Source organism: Dendropsophus ebraccatus, chromosome 10, assembly GCF_027789765.1.
Source record: "Dendropsophus ebraccatus isolate aDenEbr1 chromosome 10, aDenEbr1.pat, whole genome shotgun sequence".
In the NCBI taxonomy this organism is placed as follows: Eukaryota; Metazoa; Chordata; class Amphibia; order Anura; family Hylidae; genus Dendropsophus; species Dendropsophus ebraccatus.
Window position 1 is genome coordinate 46,479,387 of NC_091463.1, and position 16,736 is coordinate 46,496,122.

Sequence of the window (16,736 nt, forward strand, 5' to 3'; positions counted from 1 at the left end):
AATTCCACCCCTCTCTTTATAGACAGTCCATCATCTTCTGATGTCACCAGAGGTTTGGCTGGATTATCTCTTATCTCTATTCCTGCACACACGAGTGATGCCACTATAAACAGCCCCTCTAGGCTACACCACCACCCCCGTCACTTCATATACATATGTATATTTATTGGGACATTGAGAGAAAGTAAGATTTTAGTGTGGTAGACAGGCAGTGCTGTATATTTTTTGACCATGTGTATTTCAGAGTAATCCTTTAACCCCTTCCCGCATAAGGACATACCCTTGTGATCGGCGGCGGGTAGGGGAGTTCAGAGAGGGGTCATGCAGCCGGGGACCACAAGCATTAGCTGAGGCACCCTATCCCCGCACCCGGCTAATTAGCCATTTAGATTCAGCTGTCAAAGCTGACAGTTGCGTTTAAATGGCTATAAACAAGCCATCCCTGGTGTCTAGTGGCGGGATTGCCCCCCTTTGCGATGCAATCACAGAGAGGCAATCCTTTCATTCTACCTGGCCAGGCCTCAGCATTGCACCAGCAGCTCATTGTCATCAAGCACTGATCTCATTGATCAATGCAAAATATATACACATACAGTCCATGACAGAAGTTCTGTTGCTTATCCATGTTGTGGAAACCAAAGCTTATAACCTGACTTAAAATTCATCCATTGGTTTTAGAAATGATTCATATGAAAGCTGAAACCTTCCCAAATGAGTTTTTTTTTTTTTTTTAAATGAAAATAAATTTGCTTTACTGCTCAAATTGGTAATTTAATGAACACAGGTCAGATTTTGGCAAGACAAAAGTTTTGTCCCACACAGAAAGTAATGTGAAAATAAAAAAAAATTCACTTTAAACACAAAGGCCCCGTTCACACTGAGCAAGAACGGCGGAATCCTGCCGTGCCCAGTGTCCTGCTTTGAGTGAATGAGAGGGCGTGCGCTCGTCCGCTTCTTCCCCTCTCCACTCAAAGAAATGACATGTAACTTCTCTGATCGGAGAGTGCGCCCTCTCATTCACTCAAAGCAGGACACCGAGCACGGCGGAATTCCACCGTTCTTGCTCAGTGTGAACGGGGCCAAAGATATGTTTCCTAACATTGGTGAATGAAGTTTTGCTGTTAGAGCCAAATTTAACATTTTATGTGACTTTCAAGAGCTTGAAGGACGGCATTCATGCGTTTCCACAATGATTCATATAATTTACTGATAAAATCATCAGGAATAGCAAAGAATGCAGTCTTGCATGCCTCCCAGAGGTTATCGAGATTCTTTTGTTTTGTCTTCCAAGCTTCCTCTTTTATCCTTCCCCAAACCTGCTCAATGATGTTCATGTCTGGTGACCGGGCTTGCCAGTCCTGAAGCTCCTTGATCTTTGCCTTTAGGAACTTTGATGTAGAGATAGATGTGACCCCTTTTATGATTGGGAATGTAAGAGGTAGCTAATACTTCTTGATATTTTAGGCTATTTATATTGCCTTCCACCTTGCAAATGTTTCTCACACCCCATACTGAATGTAACCCCAGACCATGATTTTTCTACTACCAAACGTAACTGTTTTCTGGGTATATCTTGGATCCATATGGGCTCCAGTAGGTCTCCTGCAGTATTACCGGCGGCTGTGGTGTAATTTAACTGAAGATTCATCTGAGAAATTCCCCTTCTGCTACTTTTCCAGCAACCATCCATTCAGCAGGCTGTGGGCCTTTTGTTTAGTGCTAGCTCTTGAGCACTGATTCCACCATGGAGGCCAGGGACTTTACACAGGGACTTGAGGTTGACCAAGCCTGTTGGAGCTGCAGTTGAAGAGGGGCTGGCTTTTGATTTTCAAACCAACAAACATTCCTCCTGAGTGGGGTCTGCCGGACCTGGACTTGTCAAAAACATCTCCAGACTCTTCAAATGTTCTTTGTACTTGACACTGAGACACATTAAAGGTGCCAGCCAACTCTGCAGTGGATCTGGTCTTCAGCCTCTTGATGATAAAGGCTTTGGTCGCAGGGTGGATTTTTGCCATGTTGTCAGAGGTCAAGTTGCAGTTCAAGTGAAGGCCTGGGGTGCTGGGGTTCTTTTTATACACACCCACTAATTAACCGATCAATTAGTGAGCACAGGTGAGGCTGTACTAGGATTTGCTGCATTATATGACAAGGCGACAAAAGTTTTGTCTTGCCAAAATCCGACCTTTCTGTGTTCATTAAATTGTTAGTATTTGAGCAGTGAAGCAAATTTACTTTCATTAAAAGAAAAAATAATAATTTGGGAGGGTTTCAGTTTTCATTTCTAAAACCAATGGATGAATTTTAAGTCAGGTTATAAGCTTTGGTTGCATCGGTCTCTGGGAAAAAAATTTCATAAAAAAAAAAAAATACCCATCCCATAAAGTTTAATTCACCCCCCTTTTCCCATTTTATGAATGAAAAGCTCACTGAGTAGAACTAATGAATCACGGTAACCCCTGCACTGCATACTTATATGGCATATGGACACATTAATGCTAACTTAACATAATGCAATAAGGGAACTGTAGTTCCTCGACTGTAGATTTTCAGATTTAACCATACCTGTTGGACTTTAAGCTATTTGCTATTGGCACAGCATTGCACCCGAGGGTGCGTACTTCTTACACTGTAAATTAACGGTGTGCACCATTGACACTGTTTGCATAAGTTTTAATCTACCATAAATCTTTATTAAGATGAACTATATGATTTGTGTATATTCAATCACCTATAGGCCCTCTTCCCTGTCTTTTCCCCCCTCAACCCCCCACCAGGAAGTAAACTCATTCTTACCTAATGACTGATGCCAGGCTGCTCTGTGGAAGCCATTTTGTGACACTGACATCATCAAGAGGGAGGCGGGCCTAAGCCCTGTTAGGCCAGCCTCTCTGTGTCAGATGACTCAGGTTGCTCAGCTCTGATTGGCTGAGCAAGATGTAAGCTATCTAACAGTTTTACAGAGTCAGTTAGACATCACAGGAGACAAAGTGCATTATGGAAAACCCCAAACCAGGGAGCTGTGCCTATGAAGATGTCATTGTCACAAATTGGCTGCCGCAGAACAGCCTGGTGTCAACAGTCATTAGGTAAGAATGAGCTTACTTTACTTCCTCGTGGGAGGTTGACGGGGGAAACGATAGGAAAGGGGGGCAGATAAGTGATTGATGCATGTTACAAAGTTAACCCCTTAAGGTCAAAGCCAATTTTCGTTTTTGCGCTTTTGCTTATTCCATTTTAAGTTTAAAAGTCAACAGCGCTTGCATTTTTTCACCTAGAGACGTATATGAGCGCTTATTTTTTGCGAAACCAATTGTACTTTGTAATGACAGGCATTATTTTTCCATAACATGCTGCGAAACCGGAAAAAAATCATTTGCGCTGTCAAATTGAAAAAAAAACTAATTTGTTTTGATTTCGGGGAGTTTTGCATTTACGCCGTTCGTCCCATGGTAAAACTGACTTGTTATGCATGTTCCTCAAGTCGTTACGATTACTATGATATATAACATGTATAACTTTTATTGTATCTGATGACCTGTAAAAAATTCAAACCGTTAACAAATATACGTTCCTTAAAATCGCTCCATTCCCAGGCTTATAGCGCTTTTATCCTTTGGTCTATGGGGCTGTGTGAGGTGTCATTTTTTGAGCCATGATGCGTTCTTTCTATCGGTACCTTGATTGCGCATATACGACTTTTTGATCACTTTTTATTACATTTTTTCTGGATTTGATGCGACCAAAAATGCGCAATTTTGCACTTTGGAATTTTTTTGCGCTGACGCCGTTTACCGTGCGAGATCAGGAATGTGATTAATTAATAGTTCGGGCGATTACGTGTGCGGCGATACTAAATATGTTTATTTATTTGTTTATTAATTTATATTTATAAAATGGGAAAAGGGGGGTGATTTGGACATTTATTAGGGGAGGGGATTTTTTATTGATAAAAACACTTTTTTACTTTTTTTTTTACATGGACTAGAAGCCCCCCTGGGGGGCTTGTATATACATAGCACTGATCTCTCATAGAGATCAATGCTGTGTATATACACAGCAAAGATCCATCAGATCGGTCATAGATTGCTATGGCCTGCTGCAGGCCATAGCAATCTATTGCCGAGCCGGGATCAGCGTCATTCCGACGCTGAGGCCCGGCACGGGCAGAAGAACGGATCTCCCCCGCGCGATCGCATCGCGGGGGGGAGATCCGACCCACTAGACACCAGGGATAGTGTGCATAAAGCACTTCAATGCAGCTGTCAGGTTTGACAGCTGCATTGAAGTGCTTAATTAGCCGGCGCGGCAACGGGACCCGCGCCGGCTAACAGAGGCACTGCCTGGCTGCAAGTGTCAGCCGGAACCAGCGCCGTTCAGAGCGGGGTCCCGGCGGGACCCCGCTCTGAACACCCCCCGCGGCACCATGACGTATCAGATACGTCATGGGTCGCTAAGGGGTTAAATAACTTTGCAATGTATTTCAGTTACTGGGAAAAAAGCTTTTTGCTGGAGTACCCCTTTAAATGCAGCTGTCAAACTGCCTGTGTAACACCATCTTTGGTGGTCTAGTGGCGGGATTACACCACCACGATGTGATCGCAAAGGTGAGATACGTTCAACTTACCAGGCATCAGAATAATGCTGATCCCGGCTCTGTAATTGATATATCTAGGCTGCAGTAGCCCAAAGCAATACAGCATTGATCTAATGGATCAGTGCTGTATAATGTATACTACTCTATGAGAGATTAGTGTAGTTGTATTTGAAGTCACCTGGGGCGACTTCGGATTAATGTAGGTGTTAAAAAAAAGTGATTTTATTAATAAAAAGCCCCTTCCCCTGATAAAAATTCAATTTACCCTTTTTCCCATTTTATAAATAAAAATAAACAAACCTATTTGGTATTGACGCATTTGTATTAGCCCAAACTATTAAATTATCACATTCTGATCATGCACGGTAAATGGTGCAAAAAAAGTGCAACATTGGTTGCATCAATTTTTTGGTTGCATCAAATTCAGAAAAATTGTAATAAGTGCTTAAAAAGTCATATATACGCAAGCAAGGTACCGATAGAAAGTTTAAATCGCACAGCCCCATAGATCAAAAAATAAAAGCTTTATGAGGATGGTTATAGACCAATTTTAAAGAACAAAGGTTGTAATTTTTTAAAAGTCGTTAAAAATCAGTTATACAAGTTACATATTGTTGTAATCGTTCCAACTTGAGGAACATGGGTAACATGTCCATTTAACCATAGGATGAATGGCGTAAACACAACCCCCCCCCCCCCCACACACACACACCAATAAAAGAAATTGCATTTTATTTTCAATTTCACCATGTATAGAATTTTTTCTGGTTTGCAGCATATTTTATGTAAAAATTTAAGTCTGTCAATGCAAAGTACCATTAGTGGCGCAAAAAATAAGGGCTCTTGTGGGTCTGAAGGTGGAAAAAAAAATACATGCGCTATGGCCTTTTAAATGCAAGGAGGAAAAGACAAAAGCGGAAACAAAAATTGGACTAGTCTTCAGAGGGTTAAAATATAGCATTTCTGATCTCGCATGGTAAATGGCATGAGTGCAAAATCCAAAAGTGCAAAAAACTCAAAGTGCAAAATTGCACATTTTTGGTCTTATCAAATCCAGAAAATTGTAGTAAAAAGTGATTGGAAATTCGCATATACACAGAGAGGTCCCAATAGGAAGTACAGATCATGGTGCAAAAAATGACACCTCACACAGCCCCATAGACCAAAAGCGTTATGAGGATAGTAATAGAGCAATAATAAACACGTTTAGTTTTTTAAAAAAGTTTTAATTTTTTAAAAGCAGTCAGATAAAATAGGTTGTATAAGCTGCCTATCGTTGTAACTACTGACTTGAGGAGCATAGCTAATGTCAGTTTTACCATAGGGCTAATAGTATAAACATGAAACCCCCCAAAATGTAAAATACTGTGTTTTTTGTTTTTCAATTTCAATGCGTGAATTTTTTTTTGTTTCGCAGAATTTTTTATGGAAAGATTGTCTTTATTTGCAAAGTACAATTGATGTTGCAAATAAATAAGGACTCATGGGTCTGTAGGTGAAAAAATGCAAGCACTATGGCCTGAAAAGTGGACCGGGAGGAAAGGGGTTAAACTTGGGTTTGAGTACGCTACGGTATACTGCTGATGTACAGTGGAACTGCAGTGTTTTGGCGTACATTCACACATACAAAGTTTGTTGTGAATTTGAATTAGTGTTCAATCACTTGGTTACATTGGTTTAGAGAGTGTAAGATCTGCAGCAAACGTTATGTCCAAACGTTATCCTTAATCTGCTGTTATCATGCAAAATCATGTGGCTGTTACACTGTATAAAAACTAGATCATGGTTTTGGACAGTGTGTTTCCTGCTGCTACATCTGTAGATCATGAGATAATGTCACTGACCTGTCCATGCCAGCAGTTCACTTTCTTCATGGTAAATCCAACTTACTTTAATAATTTCAGTTGCACTTTCAGAAATTTTGTTGAATGTTTTTAGTTATATTGCCTGACGCCTTCCTCTTGCCTGATGACCTCTTTCAAGCTGCTTTTTCAAATATCCACCCAGTGGTTTTTTTGAGAAGTGCACTTTTCTGCCATTTCATTTACTGAGTAAGACACAAAATGTCTGCTTAGGTTTTCTACATTGACATACTTGTGACTATATTTGTTTATCATAATTTGTATACTTGTGTTGAATGAAATTGCAAGACTGTAGGAAGAATGCGGATTTTAGGTCTGTTAGTGGTGAAAGTAAACAGCTATTCTTCTGTCGTGTGTGTGTGGTTTTTTTTTTTTAATACATATTTTTTACTATTTTTCTTTTTCATTTCTCCATTGTAGTAAAAACAAGTTGAATACATTGGTGCAGAAACTTCACGAATTTTTAGCTCATTCCTCTGAAGAATCTGAGGACACAACTTCTCCTACAAGACAATCTGAGGGCAAGGGTGCAGGTAAGGTGGAGGCTGGTATTAGTTGTGGGTACATTTTTACACAATGAAATATAAAATGGCATTATTTGTTTTTGGACCTTTTTCTAACATTTAAATTAACAATTTTATTAATTATTATTTTTTTTTATAATTTTCCGCTTTCAGTCAAATCGAAATCCATTCACAGACAGCAGTCAATGGAGAATATGGAGGAGGTACAAAATAAATTTTCTACAAACAATTTCTTTCTGGCCTCTTGTCATTGTACCAAATGTAGTCATTTTTGATAGGTGCCTTTATTTACAAGGCTTTGGGCTCTTTCTTTGTGGACATTTGCCCATTAAAGGGGTACTCCGGGCTAAATGTATTTTTAAATATTAAATTACATATGGAAAGTTAGACAAATCACTAGTGAGAGCACGGGCAGCTTCTTGGAAGGAGGTGCAGCGGGGTGAGCGGCAGATAAGGAGGGCGCCATGGCTGGGAGGGTGACTGGCAGAGAGATATCCCATTGCCAGCACGGGAGGGACGGAGGGAGAGAGCACTGAGTTAACTACACAGACTTCTACATAGATGTCTATTCTTAGTCTATACTTCTACATGCGTTTCCTGGTGGACCCTGCTGGAAAACATACACTTGAGACGTGACGTCAAGTTTTTTTTTTTAGCGAAATTGAGCCTGCCTGATCTACTAAATTGAGGAAAATAGCATGTAATAAAATATTAAATACATTTTGCCCGGAGTACCCCTTTAACAAGACATTTCATTTGCATTTTCACTTTTTAAAATTATTTCTTTTTTCTAAGTGGATACATTTATTTTTAATTTATCCACTTAGAAAACTTTTTATTTTCCTAATATGTATTTAAATCTGTCAGCTGCAATATCTGTTATGGCCAGGAGACAGACACACTGTACCTTTATTATATACAGCTGTGCTTTTATTCTCCAGTGCAAAACGTCACAGAGGCTTTACCAACCCATTTGCAACTTAAAATTACCAGGAGTGGCTGAGTGGTGCTCACTAAAATGCAGCAAGAAAATGGCCATATAGTGACACCCATCATTGCCTTCGAGGACTTTATTTTTGAAATCGCACAAAATGTGTGAATTATTCAGACAGATGCCAGTAACGTGCACAGTTACAGATGTTTTTCAGTAATAACCAGCACTCCTGTGGAGTAAACTTACAATGGTATTTTGCAGCAACTGTCTTTTTTTTTTTTCCCCTCTCTTCCCTTTTTTTCGGTCTTCTGAAAAAGTCTACTATGCAACCATGTAAGAAGGCTGCTCTGACATTAACTCACGTATGAATATCAATGCTTAATCTGTTTCAGGGTTCAAGTTCTTCCGAAAAGGCGAAGTTCACAGGAACACCTCGCTCAAAAAGGTTTGTGTAATAATCGGAACAGTGTTATTTTTTACCTTTGTGTGTGTATGTATATGTGTATATAATATATATATATATATATATATATATATATATATATATATATATATATATATAATATGTATATATATATATATATGTATGTATGTATATACACACACACACACACACACACACAAAAAAGGGTCTCAAAACACGGGAATAGCCAGATATCCCTCTCTCCAGAGAAGGAAGCCCATTGCCAAGGGGTGCTTCCTAGTGGGGAGAGCACCAAACCACCCTGATACGTAGTCCCTCAGGTCCTCACTCTGTAGCGAGCTTTGGGACCTAAATAGGGAAACACCAGGGTGGCCCCTGTGAGTCAAAGTCTAACTCTGTGGCGAGTATAACGACATAAGACAAGGGTTACCAAGGCTAGGCATCCATCCACAGACTGCAGTTTCGGGGTTTTGAGACTCGTAACTGAGGCTCCACGGACCCCTTTTTTGCATATTCAAATTTTGTATGGGACAATCAATGGAGACTCGTAAATGAGTACTCCATTGGAATTTTTCACTGTTCTCCCTGAGTTCAGTGATTGTTGTGTTTTGTTGGTCTATTTATCATTGCCCCAGTAGCCAGAATCCTGCTCCACACTGACGAGGGGCAAATTCCCCCGAAACTGCAGTCTGTGGATGGATGCCTAGCCTTGGTAACCCTTGTCTTATGTCGTTATACTCTCCAGAACCTATATCAACAATCAGCCGATGACAAGGATCATAGGCTGATCGTTGTCTTTATTACACGGAACGATAATCGTCCGGATAGGGCCGATTCGGCTGATTTATCGTTCCGTGTAATAGTACCCTAAGAATGCACCAAAGATATGTCTTTACCACTAGGAGTCTAAAACATGCAATACATGTAGTGCAAAGCCAGGGTTTTGCTGCACTTTAAGCCATAATCTGGTACATTTGGAATAGTTAATCTGCCCCGCTGTGTCTCATTAGAACAGCACTTTCTATGACTGTGTACAGTCTGACAAACCATATAGCACCAGAGGCAAGTAAGCAGAGGCACTTGGCAGCAGTTTTCATGTTTAGTATACAGACTGCTCTAAATTGTGTAGTGTTAAGGAAGTTGCCTGCTGTAGAAATGTGTAACACATCGGTTGGTAAATTACACTCACTATGAAAAACATTGAATATTGTTTTCTCTCATGTGTCAAGCCAACACTTAAAGCGAATCTGTACGCACAATCTGCTTCCCCCCCCCCCCCAAATCCACTTGTACCTTCGGATAGCTGCTTTTAAAGGGGTTGTCCGGCGATAAAAAATTATTCACAGAATAACACACATTACAAAGTTATACAACTTTGTAATGTATGTTATGTCTGTGAATGGCCCCCTTCCCCGTGTTTCCCCCCACCCTAGACCCGGAAGTGTGGTGCATTATACTCACCGCATCTCGTGTCGTCCACGGTCTCCGATCGTCAGCAGTGACGTCTTCTTCGGGAGGCCGGCGGATCTTCCCGAGTGCCGGCCGCCCTCTGCAGCGTCATCCGAAGCTCAGCCGCGATTGGCTGAGCATAACTGTGCTCAGCCAATCGCGGCTGAGCGACTGATGACGCGGCCACGTCATCAGCTGCTCAGCCGCGATTGGCTGAGCACAGTTATGCTCAGCCAATCGCGGCTGAGCTTTCGGATGACGCTGCAGAGGGCGGGCGACACTCGGGAAGATCCGCCGGCCTCCCGAAGAAGACGTCACTGCTGACGATCGGAGACCGTGGTCGGCACGTGACAGATAATGTATAGCGCACCACACTTCCGGGTACACGGGTGGGGGGTGGTGGGACACGGGGAAGGGGGCCATTCACAGACATAACATACATTACAAAGTTGTATAACTTTGTAATGTGTGTTATTCTGTGAATAATTTTTTATCGCCGGACAACCCCTTTAATCCAAGACCTGTCCTGCGGTCCGTTTGGCAGGTGATGCAGTTGTCCTAAACAACAACTTTTAAACTTACAGCCCTGTGCCCTACAGGCGTGGCTTAGAATATCTGTGCCCTTACTTTGCACCACCCCTCCGTCCCTCCTCCCTACCCTCTTCATCATTAGGAATGCCACTGGAACATTTTCTCCATGCTGAATATTGTCACAGGGGTCATAACGGTCCAGCCCATGTGCTGGGCTGCCACAGGTGGGGAATAGGAGGCAATTTGCCTGGAGCATTCCTAATGATGAGGAGGGCGGGGGGGGGGGGACAGAGAGGTAGAGCCAGCCTAGTGCATACACAATCTAGGCCACTCCCGTAGGGCGCAGGGCTGCCAGTTTAAAAGTTGTTTTTTTAGGACAATAACTGCATGACCTGCCGAATGGACCCCAGGACAGATCTTGGATTAAAAGCAGCTATCTCAATTTACAAGCGGTTTGGGGTGGTCAGATTGTGGGTACAGAGTCGCTTTAATGACACAAATGTTACAAATCTATGTCATTTTTCTTTTATTTAGGAAACCTATTTTCGTAACAAAGTATGTGGAATCTGACGAAGAACCAAAAGCTGAAGAAAATAAACTTGCTGATGTGTCTAATGAAAACTCAGATCCCGAAGTTGATATGGAAAGTTTACCCTTAGGTACAGAATACAATGTAACACAAGTGGTAATTTGTATAAATTTATTTGCAGGCTTTGGAGAGTTTACTGTTGGTAGATATCTTTCGGACCTCTCTGACAGATAATGTACATCTTTTCCAGAGTACAAAAAGCCTTATATGTTTTAGTTCTATCCATTTTTTCTAATAAAACTGCCTAAACTATATAAAATAAAGAATTGGTGTTGCTGTGTGTGGAAATGTCCAAACTCTTAAAGCGTAACTGTCATTTTTAGGGCCATTTTTTTGAAAACATTAAATATCAATAGTACAAGCGATTTTAAGAAACTCTGTAATAGGTTTTATAAACCAAAAGAGTTTCCTTCTGGACTGAAAAAGCAATCTCCAAGCCTCCCCCCTCACTTCAGAAGAAGCAGGATTTCTCTGTCCATTATGTGGCTATGGAGAGGGGAGGGGCTGTTAGGAGTGACTGAGCACGGAGCAGTCTTGCAAAACACAACACCCTGCAATCTTCTCTCAGTAAGTTCATAGATGAGCACTGACCTTTCTGACCCCAGAATCCTGCGGTTTAGGTGCCCAGACAGTCTACAAACAGCTGACCTTCATGTCACCTCTTCCTGCTCCCTCATCTCCCTCTGACCCTCCCCCCTTCATAGGCTTACAATGGAGAGAGCAGAGCCCGTCTTCACTGGCTTCTCTGTAATGAAGACGTGTTTGCCTGATAATGCACAGATAAGAAGTCAGGGGGGAGGCTGGGAGATTGCTTCTTGAGTACAGGAGGCTTTTTTGGCTGATAAAACCTATTACAGAGTTTTTTTAAAATCGCTTATACTACTGATTTCTGCAATAAAAAAAAAAATATGACAGTTACGCTTTAAAGGGAAACCATCAGCAGGTTTGTACGTACGAACCTCCTGATGTAAACCTGTAGCTGCTGGGTTGCTAATTCCAGTTATCTTATTTTCCTCTGGTGCAGTGTTTGATCAAAGTAATCACGTCTCTGCGCTTTTAGCAAATCTACATGCATAACAGCCCCATGAATGGCACCAGGCTGCTATTGTGCAAGATCTGGTAAAAAGAAAAAAAAAAAGACGCGACAACTTATATTAATTTGCATAAGTGGGAGGCAACGTATGAGCCGGCTGGCGGGATGGTGCACCCAGGGAGCCGAGAAATGCTTCCAGTCTACTTAACTGGCTCATTTGCATATTTGCTTTTGCTCAGAGTTCTGAAAAAATGATGCTGCAGAGAAAAACAATAATATCATAGCTGAAGTTAGTAGGTTTATACGTATGAACCTCATGGGATTAACCCAATTTGGGAGCCAATTTTCGTTTTTGCGTTTTAGTTTTTTCCTCCTTGTGTTTAAAAGGCCATAGCACTTGCATTTTTCCACCTAGAGACCCATATGAATTTTTGCATAAAGTATACTGCGAAACCAGCAAAAAAATTCAATGTGTGGTGAAATTGAATAAAAAAACACTTATTTAGGGGTTTTTTGTTTTTACGCCATTCGCCCTGGGGTAAAAATGACTTGTCATGTATGTTCCTCAAGTCGTTTCGATTAAAACGATATATAACATGTATAACTTTTATTGTATCTGATGGCCTGTAAAAAAATTCAAACCATTAACAAATATATGTTCCTTAAAATCGCTCTATTCCCATGCTTATAGCGCTTATATACCTTGGTCTATACCCGATCTCCCCACTTTACCACCACCGATCGGCTGCAGTAAGTAATCGGAGGCAGCCGTCAACTTTGACAGCTGCCTCCGATTACTTAATTAGCGGGCACGGCGATCTAGCCATGCCCACTAATAGCCGCGACCCCGGGCTACACGCGGCACCCGGGATTGTGGCGGTTCAGAGCGTGGCGCTGCTCTGAACACCTCTTGCGGACACATGACGTCCTTAAGAGGTTAAAATGCAGAAACACACTGGGAAGCTGAAACGACAATTGCATTTTTTTTTTTTTTTTTTAAATGCCTAAAAGTTTACAACAGTTTTAGGATAGGGTCACACACTGGGGAAATGCTGCATTTCTGCTGCGACTCAGCAGTGGTAACAAGTTTGTTCGGGAAATAAACAGCAAATACCGCTGTTTGTAACACTATCGTAACAAAAAAATCTTTTAAACCTCCCATGCCCATGAGATGTTGGTACTAATGGATAGGTCTTAATAAAAGTAATCCTCAACCCATTAAGGTCAAAGCCAATTTTCGATTTTGCACTTTTGCTTTTTCCTTTTTATGTTTTAAAAGGCCATAGCACTTGCATTTTTTCACCTAGAGACCCACATGAGCCCTTATTTTTTGCGACACCAATTGTAATTTACAATGACAGACTTTATTTTCCCATAAAATATGCAGCGAAACCGGAAAAAAAATCATTTGCGCTGTCAAATTGAAAAAAAAACAAGGAATTTGTTTTTATTTCAGGGAGTTTCATGTTTACGCTATTCACCCTGGGGTAAAACTGACTTGTTATGCATGTTCCTCAAGTCTTTACGATATATAACATGTATAACTTTGATTTTATTTGATGGCTTAAAAAAATTCAAACCATTGTTAACAAATATATGTTCCTTACAATCACTCTCTTCCCAGGCCTATAGTGCTTTTATCCTTTGGTCTATGGGGCTGTAGGAGGTGTCATTTTTTGCGCCATGACATGTACTTTCTATGGGTTCCTTGATTTCGCATATGCGACTTTTTGATCGCTTTATATTACATTTTTTCTGGATTTGATGTGACCAAAAATGCACAATTTTGCACTTTGGAATTTTTGGGCCGTTTACCGTGCGAAATCAGGAATGTGATAATTTAATAGTTTGGCGTGCAGCGATACTAAATATGTTTATTTGTTTATTTATATTTATAAAATAGGAAAAGGGTTTGAACTTTTATTAAGGAAGGGGATTTTTTATTAATAAAAAAACATTTTTACTTTTATTTTTACATTAACTAGAAGTCCCCCTGGGACTTATGCTGGGACGTATGCACAGCACTGATCTATATACACAGCAAAGACCTATCAGATCAGATGTATTGCCAAGCCGGGATCAGCGTCATTGGGACGCTGAGTCCCGGCCTGGCCAGAAGCACGGATCTCCCCAATGCGATTGCATCGCAGGGGGGAGATCCGCCCCACTAGACACCAGGGATGTGCGAGCAAAGCCTCTAAATGCAGCTGTCAGGTTTGACAGCTGCATTTAGAGGCTTAATTAGCCGGCGCAGCTACGGGACCTGCTCAGAGCGGGGTCCCGGCAGGACCGCTCACTGAACTCCCCCCGTGGCACCATGACCTACCAGGTACGTCATGGGTCGCTAAGGGGTTAATTTTCAGCTGTTATTGTTGCAGTAATAGCTTCAAAGAGGCCTAGTGTTCCCCATGCCCTGAGACTGTTACTCTCCCTGTGCCTTACTTCTCCTTTTCTTACCTTCTCTTTTGCAGCATCATTAAGGCTCTTAGAATTTTATTGTAAAAGTATAGAATAGTGAATTCACAAAAATAATAAATATAGGCATATCTGAAAAGTTAAAGGAGTCTAGCCAAGTTCTTTTTATTTTTATTTTATGGTTCTTGATTGCCCTACCAGTCTGATGGACTGGCCACTCAGCCAATCAGTGACTAGTGTGGCATTCCGGCGCCCTGGTCACTGATTGGCTGAGCAGCCAGTCAATCAACTGGGTCGTGGCTGCATCTCTTGAAATCCGCCGAGCCCGGCAGAGGTCCTGGGGCATCAATCGTTTAAAGGGGAACTCCAGGTAGAGGTTAAAAAGAATGAAACTTCTGCACAAGCATAATGCATTACTTACATATCTAATCTAGTTTTGAAACTACTAAAAATCCATTTGTTGTGGGGGGGTTTTGTTCTGTTCTGTATTTCTGGTTGAGCAGTTGTACACAGTACTACAGGTTCAAGAATGCAATGCTTTCCCTCAGCTGTTCATCACAGTCCCCCACCCTGCACATTCCCCACCCAAATCTATTGCAGAACATCTAGGCTCTGGTCACACATTGCAATTTCATTGTGTTACTGAATTATTTGCATTACTTCATCATTTCATTGTTGTCCCACCCACAAAGCACGCTGTATTCTCTACCTGTAACACCACACAGCAGGCTGTATTCGTAACGCTGCTATTGGAATAAAGTAAAGAACTTTTTTGTTTTTTTTCTCTTTACATTTCCACGCACATATTATGATCAAGCATCTCTTATCTTTGAAGTTGAGCCCCACAATAAGGCACTGATCCTCTCTGCCGTTTAGCATAATTTACTACGTCATTTTTGTGAACACGCTGCAGTACTGCAATGACACTCCAACATGTGTGAACACAGCCTGATTTTACTGCACACTTCTGCACAATCAGAGAAATCCGTGCAGCAGCTGCTTCTGGCTGGTCAGAGATGGTGGATTAGGGGAACCAGCCAAGCCTCCTGGGACATCACACTCTGCCCCCTCTCTGCATCATCAGCCTGATCTCAGCAAACACACACAATGTGAGACAGAGGCATGAAAGATTTGTCTCCTAAGGGGGGAGAGCAGAAGGAGCAGAAGACAATGTGGATTGGCACAGGGGCCATTTTTTTCACTTTCTGGATTTCTATCCGCTACCAGTGTGGCAGAACCGTACAGATACGGTAATACATTATATAGACACATCTATATATCTTTTAATGTACTTTCAATACAAAACAAGTTTTCCTTATCCAGAGTTCCACTTTAAAGCTCTAAGGCACGGCAAAGTGAATATTGTAGCAACATTTTAATACACACTCTTGTTGTTTCAGGTACTGTAGTTGTGCAACCAGAGCCTGTTCTTAATGAAGACAAAGATGATTTTAAAGGACCAGAATTCCGAAATCGAAGTAAAGTTAAACCTGATCTGTCCCTAACTAAGAAACGGCCAGGTACTTAAGTAAAATTTTTTTGTGGACAATTGAGAAGGGTTAGTCACTGCTCATACTAATGTTGATAATACATGGGGGCCCTGATTTATTAGTGTTTGTAAGTAGAAAACCTTGTAAACTGCTCATAGCAATCAGTCATAGCTTGGCCTTTATTTTATCAGACATTAAGAAATGAAAGATGTAACTGGTTGCTATAGATAGTTAACCTTATTTTTACACACTTTGACATATCTGGCCCAGATATGTTTGTTAGCAGCATATGTGCATCAATTGGCTTGGTATTCTAGTATTATAGTAAAATTGCTCAGTGTACAGTATTAGTTAATGTACTTACATTAGTTACTGACAGCAGCTCCCTGTGTACCTCAGAGCTAAAAATCAGACTGCCCTCCTCCAGACTGTGCTGCTCTGCACAGATGGCTGACATGGAGCAGAATGTGACTATGCATGGTCACAGGGCAGCCAGCCTGGAGGAGGGGAGTGTGTTTTTAGTTCTATGAGGTACACAGGGAACTGCTGTCAGTAAGTGATGTATGAGTACAGTTACTAATACTATACCCTGAACAATTTTTCTATAAAGTGGCCAATTTCTTTAATAAAGCGGTACAGTGCTCAGCTGAGTGCTGCTGCTTCTGTCATCATGAAAAACACTTAAGCCCTTTTTATATGGGCCAAGTAGGTCCCTATGAGTGCTGATCTGGTTGGTGCTGCACAGTGGGGTGATTATACTTATACTGAAATTTCATTTATTATACTGCTCTGATAGAAGGAAAGCTGAGCTGTCATTTATTGCTATGGGCGGTAAAAAGAAACCTGCTATAAGACCTACTAGCTCCTTGTGCTTGCAAGCATGAATTT

The 16,736-nt window shown here is 41.3% G+C and overlaps 1 protein-coding gene across 2 annotated transcripts in view; it reads left to right on the top strand.

Annotated features, from left to right (window-relative positions):
- ATRX (ATRX chromatin remodeler) overlaps window positions 1-16,736 on the top strand; it is a 144,034-nt gene that overhangs the window by 16,111 nt on the left and 111,187 nt on the right. For both annotated transcript variants that reach the window (XM_069986333.1, XM_069986332.1), the window contains exons 3-7: window positions 6,880-6,992; window positions 7,137-7,186; window positions 8,310-8,362; window positions 10,856-10,980; window positions 15,759-15,878. In XM_069986333.1, coding sequence (XP_069842434.1) covers window positions 6,880-6,992; window positions 7,137-7,186; window positions 8,310-8,362; window positions 10,856-10,980; window positions 15,759-15,878 — 461 coding nt within the window. The remainder of the gene's footprint in view (window positions 1-6,879; window positions 6,993-7,136; window positions 7,187-8,309; window positions 8,363-10,855; window positions 10,981-15,758; window positions 15,879-16,736) is intronic.